This window comes from Glandiceps talaboti, chromosome 10 (assembly GCF_964340395.1).
Source record: "Glandiceps talaboti chromosome 10, keGlaTala1.1, whole genome shotgun sequence".
NCBI lineage: Eukaryota > Metazoa > Hemichordata > Enteropneusta > Spengelidae > Glandiceps > Glandiceps talaboti.
In genome coordinates, this window is record NC_135558.1 from 1,168,523 (window position 1) to 1,181,842 (window position 13,320).

The 13,320-nt window shown below is 35.4% G+C and overlaps 1 protein-coding gene across 1 annotated transcript in view; it reads left to right on the forward strand.

Moving 5' to 3' along the window:
* Positions 1-13,320, forward strand: part of LOC144441250 (low-density lipoprotein receptor-related protein 2-like) — a 36,875-nt gene that overhangs the window by 17,519 nt on the left and 6,036 nt on the right. Inside the window, exons 12-23 of the mRNA XM_078130807.1 lie at positions 363-485; positions 1,180-1,299; positions 1,918-2,040; positions 3,596-3,712; positions 4,257-4,373; positions 6,140-6,259; positions 7,092-7,223; positions 7,439-7,585; positions 8,203-8,322; positions 11,558-11,686; positions 11,951-12,114; positions 12,369-12,601. Of these exons, the coding sequence (XP_077986933.1) occupies positions 363-485; positions 1,180-1,299; positions 1,918-2,040; positions 3,596-3,712; positions 4,257-4,373; positions 6,140-6,259; positions 7,092-7,223; positions 7,439-7,585; positions 8,203-8,322; positions 11,558-11,686; positions 11,951-12,114; positions 12,369-12,601 (1,645 nt within the window). The remainder of the gene's footprint in view (positions 1-362; positions 486-1,179; positions 1,300-1,917; positions 2,041-3,595; positions 3,713-4,256; positions 4,374-6,139; positions 6,260-7,091; positions 7,224-7,438; positions 7,586-8,202; positions 8,323-11,557; positions 11,687-11,950; positions 12,115-12,368; positions 12,602-13,320) is intronic.

Here is a 13,320-nt window from a genome sequence, read left to right on the forward strand (position 1 = left end):
GCTAGTTATTAACTTAAAGCTTCATTGTCTTCCATGACCCTTGGATCAAATTCATCACTTTAGAGCATCGAGATGTAGACTTTCAACTCATATATTTTTGCCAAATGTAGTGTTTTCATTTCTAGTTCCTTAATCTTTGTAGAGTTTGTGTTTGTATTTGAAATCCCCAGGTTGTACCAGTACCTGTTCTCCTGCTATGTACCCCCCCCCCACCCCCCCCCCATCCCCCTACGATTAATCAGGTCTGTAAAAGCCGTATTTCACATTGTTTTGTTTCCATGATGTTCATCAAGTTAAACCTTTTATTTTACCTCAGTGTACATATTTCATGAAATGATTATTGCTTTGTTTTGGTTTTCTAGTGTCTTTGTTTTGCTCTGCTGATATGTTCAAATGTGACAATGGTTACTGTCTGTCCATGTACTGGGTTTGTGACCAACATAATGACTGTGGTGATAGCTCAGATGAATCACCCGACGTCTGCGGTAAGGGAAACTCGGCTCATGCTGAGTGTAATGGCAATTTTGCACTTTTACAGCTAAAACAGGCAGCATTCACCAGAAGACCACATGTAACAAATACAGTTAATTGTTTTTCTACCAGGGGGTATCCATTTGTACACAAAAAACTACAAGTTGGGAAACTCAGGATATTAAGATCAACGTTGATCATTTTGCAAGTTTTACTTTTTCAATGCCGACCCTAAACATTTTTTTAATGTATTCAAGAAAAAAATAATAAAATCGTGAAAATTGTTACGTTTCACGAGAAATAGCAGATGCAGAAACTGCCATGAAAAGACACTCTAAAAGACACTCTAATCTGTAATGACTGTACATCTGATAGGAAGAAATAAACAACAGAGAGACCATTTGGAAAACAATGGAAAACCTGAACTAGACAGTCAAACAGAAGAAAATTAAATAAAATTAAATGAAAATCTACCTACCCCACAATGTTTTTCATTGGGCCTGATGTGAATGTGCATTTGCCGAAATGACTCCAATGGACAATAGTCTTAGTCCTTTAGTCTCTGCACATGTGGTCATAATTTAAAATCATGACAAAGGTAATATTTTATTTTGGAAAGTATTTAAAAATGTTCTAAATAAAACTTAAGAATTGTATCTGGTGTTTAAAGAGATAAAGTATACATATCTATATAATATTTTGTAATAGGACAATACACTTGTGGTCTTGCTAGAGCCTTTGTATGTGATAATGGTAAATGTGTACACACATCCTGGGTATGTGATGGTGATGATGACTGCTCTGATGGGTCAGATGAAAACAGGTGTGGTAAGTGGATTTAAGTTGTTACCATGGTATTATATACAGATAATGTAAGGGTCATGATGGTCAAAGAGATCAAATATTGGCAGCTTGGAATCTGTATGTTGACATCGACATCCATTGTGGAAGATATGTGTAGATATGAATTATTGTAATTATTATTAATGTACTGATGATCAGGGCTTAATACAACTCGTAACAGCCCACTAAAATCTTTTCCTTGCTTGCCATAATCATTTATAGCATCCATATCAAGTGTAAAATAGCACATGTGGCCATTCCAACTGTCGTCAATTATTAAAAACTGTCCACTACAAACGAACAACAAAGTAATTACAGTATAACGAGAGTGCCACAATTGTGATTATCCATTCCTCTAAGTGAGACAAAGCTGTCTTGTGACATTTGTGTTTACTCTCTAGTCATTTTATGACTAACAATGTACTTTGTACTGGTAAGATTGTTTACAGATTGATTACATTAAGAGACACCCTGCCCATACTAGCAAATGTAACAGACGGGTATACTTTTACACTTGATATGGATGCTATAAACCATTTTGACAAGCAGAGAAAACACTTTAGTTGGCTGTTACTAATTGTTTATCTTATGATTTCTTTCCAGGGAAAAGGCAGTGTAACAATGGTGATTTTTCTTGTGATGACCATCGGTGTATAGACAAACTTTGGTTGTGTGATGGATCCCAAGACTGTGACGATGGTACAGATGAAAACACAGAGCAATGTGGTAAAATTCTTTATTTTATCTCAGAAGTACTACATTGCTACAAAGGATTGTGTAAATTTTATTTATCATGTATGATTCAAGTTGAACAAAAAAATACGTCAATGAGTAATGCTTTCAGTAGAAGCCTGTTTCTATTACACTGTAAAAGAATAACAGTGCTCTTAGACTATCACTTTTCAATGTGATTGGGTACAGAATCCTGGTGTGTGTGATGTTTCTGTTATTGTTAGCATAAAATGTGCCTACGTCCCATGAGTGAAACACATAATGTACCAAAGGCAACTTCATACGTACCAAGGCAACTTCATACGTACCATACCAAGGCAACTTCATACGTACCATACCAAGGCAACTTCATACGTACCAAGGCAACTTCATACGTACCAAGGCAACTTCATACGTACCAAGGCAACTTCATACGTACCAAGGCAACTTCATACGTACCAAGGCAACTTCATACGTACCAAGGCAATTTCATACGTACCAAGGCAATTTCATACGTACCAAGGCAACTTCATACGTACCAAGACAACTTCATACCTACCAAGGCAACTTCATACATACCAAGGCAACTTCATACGTACCAAGGCAACTTCATACGTACCAAGGCAACTTCATACGTACCAAGGCAACTTCATACATACCAAGGCAACTTCATACGTACCAAGGCAACTTCATACGTACCAAGGCAACTTCATACCTACCAAGGCAACTTCATACGTACCAAGGCAACTTCATACATACCAAGGCAACTTCATACGTACCAAGGCAACTTCATACATACCAAGGCAATTTCATACATACCAAGGCAACTTCATACGTACCAAGGCAACTTCATACGTACCAAGGCAACTTCATACGTACCAAGGCAACTTCATACGTACCAAGGCAACTTTATACGTAACAAGGCAACTTCATACGTACCAAGGCAACTTCATACGTACCAAGGCAACTTCATACGTACCAAGGCAACTTCATACCTACCAAGGCAACTTCATACATACCAAGGCAACTTCATACATACCAAGGCAACTTCATACATACCAAAGCAACTTCATACGTACCAATGCAACTTCATACGTACCAAGGCAACTTCATACGTACCAAGGCAACTTCATACGTACTAAGGCAACTTCATACGTACCAAGGCAACTTCATACGTACCAAGGCAACTTCATACGTACCAAGGCAACTTCATACGTACCAAGGCAACTTCATACGTACCAAGGCAACTTCATACATACCAATGCAACTTCATACATACCAAGGCAACTTCATACGTACCAAGGCAACTTCATACGTACCAAGGCAACTTCATACGTACCAAGGCAACTTCATACTACCAAGGCAACTTCATACGTACCAAGGCAACTTCATACGTACCAAGGCAACTTCATACGCAAATTTACATTAGTTTGATAGTGTGACAAGGGGAAGACTTCTAATTGTCCACCACTAATAAAAAACATATTATATTCAGATTTCAAGTTTCGGTAAAATAATTGCGATAATGGTTATTGTTTTGACGATAGTGCAACTGTTTATGTTTTATCAGGTGATGACATGTGTGCTGAAGACCACTATCAGTGTTTATCTGGTCAATGTATACCATCACAATGGTATTGTGACTTGGAAGAAGACTGTCCTGATGGTGATGATGAAGAAGGCTGTGGTAAGCTGTCAAGTATTTACTGTACAATCCATCTCCTCTCACTCACATGACATCTGTCAATCACATACTAAGACATGCCTCTATTGGATGTTTAAGAGCTGTCAATCATTCACCATCCCCTCACTAACTCACATGACATCTGTCAATCACATACTAAGGTATACCTCAATTGGATGTTTAATAGCTGTCAATCACTCGCCATCCATGGCCCTCAATCACATGACATGTACACTATTGGCACATAGACATCCTACCTTGGCATTCAAGCTAACTCCCACTTCAGCTAGAATGGTTTTGGTCTATAGATGTTGGGTATTCATTAAGTAACTACTCAGTTTTCCTTAACAACCATCACAGGACAGCATGGTGTTTGGATGCCTTTCCTAAATATCCTAATTTAAGACGATTTCAAAATGGCTTCAGAACTTGTTCTTGATTAACACTTTGGCCACATATCCCAGGACTCATGGCAGTATGAGTGCTGTATAGGAGCTCCACATATAATTTCTATGAGTATATCCGTCTGTGGTTTCTTTTCTTTCAGTGAAGAATACCTGTGCACCAAACAAGTTTACGTGTGGTAATGGTAATTGTATAATGCAATCCTGGCATTGTGACTTTGACAACGATTGTGAGGATACCTCAGATGAAGAGAATTGTGGTGAGTTGATATCATTTGCTGGTGGTACAATTGCAGACATCAGACTGTGTTTATCTTTATTTAATGCTATCTTTTATTTTGACAGTATATGACAGTGAATGTAATGAGACAGAGTTCCAGTGTGATAACGCTATCTTTATTTTGACAGTATATGACAGTGAATGTAATGAGACAGAGTTTCAGTGTGATAACGCTATCTTTATTTTAACAGTATATGACAGTGAATGTAATGAGACAGAGTTCCAGTGTGATAACGCTATCTTTATTTTAACAGTATATGACAGTGAATGTAATGAGACAGAGTTCCAGTATGATAATGCTATCTTTATTTTAACAGTATATGACAGTGAATGTAATGAGGCAGAGTTCCAGTGTGATAATGTTATCTTTATTTTAACAGTATATGACAGTGAATGTAATGAGACAGAGTTCCAGTGTGATAACGCTATCTTTATTTTGACACAGTGTCACTATATGAATGTAATGAGACAGAGTTCCAGTGTGATAATGTTATCTTTATTTTAACAGTATATGACAGTGAATGTAATGAGACAGAGTTCCAGTGTGATAACGCTATCTTTATTTTGACACAGTGTCACTATATGAATGTAATGAGACAGAGTTCCAGTGTGATAATGCTATCTTTATTTTAACAGTATATGAATGTAATGAGACAGAGTTCCAGTGTGATAATGCTATCTTTATTTTAACAGTATATGACAGTGAATGTAATGAGACAGAGTTCCAGTGTGATAACGCTATCTTTATTTTAACAGTATATGACAGTGAATGTAATGAGACAGAGTTTCAGTGTGATAAGGCTATCTTTATTTTAACAGTATATGACAGTGAATGTAATGAGACAGAGTTCCAGTGTGATAACGCTATCTTTATTTTATCAGTATATGACAGTGAATGTAATGAGACAGAGTTCCAGTGTGATAACGCTATCTTTATTTTAACAGTATATGACAGTGAATATAATGAGACAGAGTTCCAGTATGATAACGCTATCTTTATTTTAACAGTATTTGATAGTGAATGTAATGAGACAGAGTTTCAGTGTGATAACGCTATCTTTATTTTAACAGTATATGATAGTGAATGTAATGAGACAGAGTTCCAGTATGATAACGCTATCTTTATTTTAACAGTATATGATAGTGAATGTAATGAGACAGAGTTCCAGTGTGATAATGTTATCTTTATTTTAACAGTATATGAATGTAATGAGACAGAGTTCCAGTATGATAACGCTATCTTTATTTTAAAAGTATATGACAGTGAATGTAATGAGACAGAGTTCCAGTGTGATAATGCTATCTTTATTTTAACAGTATATGACAGTGAATGTAATTAGACAGAGTTCCAGTGTGATAATGTTATCTTTATTTTAACAGTATATGAATGTAATGAGACAGAGTTCCAGTGTGATAACGCTATCTTTATTTTAACAGTATATGAATGTAATGAGACAGAGTTCCAGTGTGATAACGCTATCTTTATTTTAACAGTATATGACAGTGAATGTAATGAGACAGAGTTCCAGTGTGATAACGCTATCTTTATTTTATCAGTATATGACAGTGAATGTAATGAGACAGAGTTCCAGTGTGATAACGCTATCTTTATTTTAACAGTATATGACAGTGAATGTAATGAGACAGAGTTTCAGTGTGATAACGCTATCTTTATTTTAACAGTATATGACAGTGAATGTAATGAGACAGAGTTCCAGTGTGATAACGCTATCTTTATTTTAACAGTATATGACAGTGAATGTAATGAGACAGAGTTCCAGTGTGATAACGGAGAATGCATTCCAAGTGGCTGGCAATGTGATACTGATCCAGACTGTGGTGACCAATCTGATGAAGTGAATTGTGGTAATTATTTATTTCATATTTAAGGTTTCTCTTGATGTAAACAGTGCCAGCTAATTTATAAGATTGTTATTATTACAACTAATGTTCCGGTACATGCATACTATTGGTACATGTAGTTTCATAGTAATACAATACTGAAAATATTATTGTATACATGTATGCAGATGAGCATGCAAATTAGTGCATTGATGTTCATTGTACACATGATTTTAAATTTTATTGAATTTTCATCAAATATTAGATAAACATAAATCCATAACAATAACCAAACCCAATGCTTTGTGAATGTCAGCAGACGTATGCAGGATGTTGGTACTCTCACCTACAGTGTTTTCTGCTGCAAAGGTTACTCACTTTGTTCATGAATGTATAGTTGCAGAGATCACCACAAGCACTTATGTAAATACCTTGAGTATTCTAAACTGGTACTCAAACATCATGGAGTTCTGTCTTATTATAACTCTGGTCTGTTCTACCAGTAGCAGACTTATAGTCAGTTCATTGTACTTGTTCTCCCTCTGCTATCACATGTCAAAAGACTGTGCCAGATAATGGTAATACATTCACATTCCACAAATAAATGAACAAGGGTTTCGTCAGCTAGGTTACAAAAAGTACAGAGACTACTATTAACTCTAGGTGGATTCATATGGTGAAGAATAGGATTTGTATACAAAATATTGTGATTTATCTTCCATTGAAATTCCTGTAATTTAGACTCTATAGTAACTTTAAAAGGCAGTAAAAAGTAGTTGACCCAATCATTATTGCAAATATCGAGAAAGCAAGAAAAAAATGTTTCACAAGTAATAAAAATATGCATTTCTTTCAGAGGAAGAAATTAAATTGTGTTCAGAGGGCGACTTCAGATGTTTTGACCATCCAGTATGTCTACCTGGTACATGGGTATGTGATGGTGATGATGACTGTATGGATGGCTCTGATGAACTGAATTGTACCACAGGTAGGTATTGGACCATCCAGTATGGTGTGGGTATGTGATGGTGATGATGACTGTATGGATAGCTCTGATGAACTGAATTGTACCACAAGTAGGTATTGGACCATCCAGTATGGTGTGGGTATGTGATATGGTGATGATGCCTGAATCTCTCAGTGCAGAGTAGCCCGTCAGTACCGGTATACCTTTAATATGTCGCGCTCTTGTTTATTTTGTAGAGTGGCCTGCAAGTACCCCTAATCCTTTCATACAGTCATGTGATACATCAGGCTATCCATGTGACTTTGGTGGATGTGTGTCTTTTGATGTTCTCTGTGATGGCAAGGATGATTGTATGGATAGTTCAGATGAAGGAGGCCACTGTGGTGAGTAGACGCATTTCCTTTGTTTTTTTAACTTCTCTGCCATTTGGCAGTACATGTATATGCATGATGATAAATCACACTAGAAGATTTCACCATATGCCCTTACAATACATATTGTATGTACCACATAAAAGCCCATATATGTATGAACATAAATAATTGATAAATAAGAATCCACTAAATTAAAACAATTGTATTATATTGTTTGTAACTACAAATAATGTAGTCATGGTTACCCTGACCTTTGTAGGAGGTCGATTCTATTGATAGCTCCAGATGAGGTTTTATGATAACTACAGATAATCCCATAATCCTTTGTGTCTGAGCATGCTCAGTCTGGATTGCAAGTTCCCTAATACTATGTGGTGACTAACAAAGTAAATTCATTTTTCGTTAATTAAACCAAAATAAAAACTGTTTGACTTTTATTAGGGGATACATTGGACAGTATAGTGTCGTCCAATGTATCCTGTAATACCAGTAAACTTAGACACAGAGTCTACAGTTGTGACAAACTTGGTCAAACCAAACTATAGTAACTGTAGTTATAGGTGTTATAGCATCTGACTGTATAAATCCAGGCCAAAATATGATGATTGTCTGTTTTAATATTTCAGACTCAGCCTGTGTCTATGCTAATGGTGACTGTACCCAGCAGTGTTTGTCAACACCAAGAGGTCCTTTATGTCAGTGTTACCAAGGTTACGTAATGGCATCTGATAATAGAACCTGTAAAGGTATGGTTACAAATTGTATGTCAATTTTTCAATTCTGGCGGCTATTTAATTAATAGATTTATCATCACTCTGCATATTAACATATTAAAGACAAAATAAACTAAAAGTTAACCGTTGGTCACATCAACTATCCTTTATTGGAGTAAAGTTTTTATTTGATAAGTATGATGCCACCCCTACCCACTCCACCCCTCCCCCACATTCTCAAGAAACAAATTGATTTTTGGAAGGGCAATGTCTTTTTTTCAATGCAATATTGTTCAAACTGATGTTTCCTACTTAAATTCTGAACTGCTTTTCTTGTGAGGATCAGCCTTAAAAACCATATCATAGATAAATTTGGGTTAATGGCAAAAGACCATCAACAATATGATATGAAATGCACTGTGAATTAAAATTTGGGTTGGCAAAACACCATCAACAATATGATATGAAATTCACTGCGAGTTAAAATTTGGGGCGGTCCTTACCCTTGAGATACAAGAACCCAGTAACCGAGAAAAAAATGATAAATTTGTTACCTAGTGTCCGAACAATGATTGTTTAGAGAAGAGTTGACAACAATTGATATGTCTTGAGATATAATGACAAACCAAGGACAAGGTTTGCCTTCTCACATAATTCTTTCTGTACATACTTACTTAAACATGAATACACAATTTTTTAATCACTATGACCAAAACATTTTTCACTTTGATATCAGAATACATCTTGACAAAGAATGTTTGCATGATGGTTGCTAGTAGCAACCATGTCTGTACAGTTCACCCAAAGTGTATAATCTGCAGTGTTTTTGTCTTACAATTGGTTCACATGTTGTGTTAGATTGAAATATTGATTGTCAGCACTTGTGGTATCGCAGACTGGTATGAAACAAGCACTGAATATGTCACAGTATAGACTAACTGCCAGGTTCTTGAAACACATCGTACCTTCATTGTTATCACTGCTGGTTGATCTGTTTCAGCAGACATAGTAAAGGTCAACCAACATAAGATACAAAACTACACTTCTCATAATTACCTCTCTACAGTTTCATTTATAAAGAGAAAAATGCACAGAACAAAAGAAATGAAAAAAGTAGGCACTCAAAAAAGACGACAGATTCCAAACATTTCCAACATGATTATTTATTCATTTATTTATTTATTTTTTGTAAACATAATCAGTGGAGGGGTGATATAAAAGGCGCAATAATTGAAAAGAACAAATATAACCAACACTTTCAAATATGACCATGCAAACAGTTAAATTCCTATCAAGTAGATTTACATTATCAATGCATCTCAGGAATGGTGTATGGAATGTTGTTGCAGTGATTTGTGTGTTGGTACAGAGTAGAAATATGTACTCCACTTTGGTGCAAATACAGCAAATGCTAACTATGCACACACATAAATATTATTTAGTATGTCAAGAGCATTCCTTGCTGCCATTTCAATGTCTTTTGGCTGATGTCAGACTTAAAAAAAATCACTTCAAACTACCAGATGTGACTCAAAAGCATGTCAAATGTATTGATATTGATAACTGTGAATTATGGTGATGCATTGATGTATAAACAGTAGTTTGTGACATGTATACCTAGTAGATAAATAGTACAATTGTTATCAGAGTAAACAAATCAATATTGACCAACTTGGAAACTTGGAAATGTCAAATTGAGTATTGAGGTAAAATTATTGCTGAGCAGTGCAAATATAACTTTGGGTTTACCAATTTGAAAATAAACATTGCTTTGAGATATATTGAACAGATTGTTATTGATAAATGGAAATGTAACTTACATGTTTATTTACTATCTTGAATATAAGAATTACCCAGAGTTACTGCCCCTGGTGAATATAAGAATTACCCAGAGTTACTGCCCCTGGTGAATATAAGAATTACCCAGAGTTACTGCCCCTGGTGCATATATTGAATTACCCAGAGTTACTGCCCCTGGTTAATATATTGAATTACCCAGAGTTACTGCCCCTGGTGCATATATTGAATTACCCAGAGTTACTGCCCCTGGTTAATATATTGAATTACCCAGAGTTACTGCCCCTGGTGCATATATTGAATTACCCAGAGTTACTGCCCCTGGTGCATATATTGAATTACCCAGAGTTACTGCCCCTGGTGAATATATTGAATTACCCAGAGTTACTGCCCCTGGTGCATATATTGTATTTTCTGTTGTTATGGTGAAACTCATACCTGCCAAATTTGTCTTAATTATTTGCATGTCTGGTCCATGGACCTTGATTAGTTCTGAAGGAACTATTTCAATTCAATTCAACAACATTGTGTAGAGACACTGTGTAATATGTTTAAGGGAATCTGTACAGTTTTGATCTTCAGTATCTGGGTTGCCCAGTAAAATTGACATCAATTGGTTCTATGATATAAAATCTCATTGCATTGACATGGATTGTAGATGGTCGGTCCTGTTCTACCAGGTATGTGATGTCATTGTTACTGGTGATGTCATTTACTGGTGATGTCATTGTTACTGGTGATGTCATTTACTGGTGATGTCATTGTTACTGGTGATGTCATGATTGTTACTGGTGATGTCATTTACTGGTGATGTCATTGTTACTGGTGATGTCATTTACTGGTGATGTCATTTACTGGTGATGTCATTGTTACTGGTGATGTCATTTACTGGTGATGTCATTGTTATTGCTAGGATGAGGGGAAGAGAAGATGAGAGGGTACACAGATCTTGTATCCCCCTTTTTAAACCTCATGACACCCCAATCCATCCCTAAAGTTTGAATTCATTTATTCCCCCTTTTTGGCGATACAAAAAATATTACTACATGTGTATGGTGGAAAATGAAAGATATTGGTAAAACATATCAGTGTTGGAACAATATGACAACAACATGGGTAGAAATCTGGTAAAACCTGCATAGATTTCTTTACCTTGTATCATAACATTAGTTGAACAACCCTGTAAACACTTCTTTTTTTTCTTTTTTTTAATATTAATTTTAACTTTTTTTATATTTTATTTTTATTTTATTTCTTAACGTATATTTTAAATTTCTTTTATTTTACTTATTTTGTGCTTTGTAACTTTTAGTAATTCCTCCGGGAATTATTATATGTTTGAATAAATTATAACCTAAGCTCATATTGAAATCATTGCCATAGTAGTAACGATAACAATTTTATGCTGGAAAGTTAGGGGTTTTTTTTACCAGTTTTTTTATTATATTGTTTTCATTTAATTCCTTTTTAGACATGGATGAATGTTCAGTGTGGCCACCTATGTGCAGTCAAGTGTGTGAGAACACCAAGGGTAGTTACAAATGTCACTGTACAGATGGATATACACTTGAACCTGACAATCACCGATGTAAAGTTGAAGGTACGTCAGAGGTCAAAGGTCAAAGGTCAGATACTATAACAGATATCTCTGTCTATATGTGCAACCAAAGAATTTAGTTGCAATACTTATTTTTAAAATGTTGAAATTTTCAAACTGGAAAATTTTAATATATACAAGAAAGTAACAAAAAAAAAGTTCCACATGAATCAAAGGAATAACAAATAAACGTAAGCATTTCTTCGTAATAATTGGACTTAATTTACATATTAAGTCATGTTTTCATCTGTTTCTTCATTACTGTAGATGTGCAGCCATTGTTACTATTTGCTGTTGGTCAGCAAGTCAGAATGCTGAGTATGGGTAGGGATCGTGATTATAAGCCCAATGTCAACGTAATGGATCAAACTATCGCTGCTCTTGACTATGACTCTGTCAGTGGTGATATTTATTGGACAATACTCACACAGGTTGGTATTTGAAAATATCATTAGAGATCCTTAAAAAGGAACACCACATGGATTTGAGACATTTTCATAAACTATAGAGTCATTTCATGATTTTGCATCACTTACATTATGTGCAATTTCAGAGAATCATCAAGTTGAAATTGTACCTTTTATAGGGTATCTTTGTTGTGGGCCACATTGCATCATGGGATTGTGCAGAAATATCTATGCAATAGGTGAATTAAACTTGCAAGTCTTTTTTTTTTAATTTGCAGCGGAAAATAGAAAAGACTGTTAGTGAATCTCATGAAGACATTAAAGTATTGGTGAAAGACAATATACTAATTGCAGAAGGAGTAGCAGTTGACTGGATTGGTAGAAATTTATACTGGACAGATACTGGCAAAGATTGGATTGCAGTGTGTACATTGAATGGGTACCATCAGTCTGCTGTGATAACAAGTGATTTGGATGAACCTAGGGCCATAGCATTGGATCCTAATCAACGGTTAGTACACATGTATACTGCTGACTACTTATGACACTGGTAATCCAGTCTTCGGTTATCTAAGATAAAGGCGAACTGAATCTATTGTTCCTCTGTTGTACAATTCTAATCACCCTGTGATCAACATAGTGTAAACATGGAAGTCCAAAAACACTACACTGCAAGTTTACGGCACTTGAACTCCCTCCTGAGACTACAATTAAAGGAACAGTCTATTCAATAGCTTATCACAGATGTGTCAATATGTTGCAACAATAGTTTTAGTTTGTGTGCTATGTTAGTAAACTGACGGCTCAAATACCAGTCTGAGAGTAATATATACTCAACATTTAGTCTATCAAAACTTTTCTTTCCAAAATTCAAGAAATCACAAATCAGTTTGATCTAGTTTTTCTGCACTCCTAGACTAGCAATTAGCCTATTGATCATTGACATTAAGTTTTATTTTAAAATCTGAAATAAAGAAATGCACTATGAATTTCTTTTTGAAATTTTTTATCATAATTTTGTAGCTCCTAATGTATACTGCTAGGAGAGAGTATATAGGAGTATGACTGAACCGGCATACATGGGTATCCACATGAGTGCTTGCAGTGACTCTGCAGTTGTATATACTTTCACTAGTACAAATGAAGTGTATTAACACGTGCAGTTGAGATGTGTGTTAATCTGCATACACTTCATTTGCATGTATCTCATCTGCATACATTTGAATACTC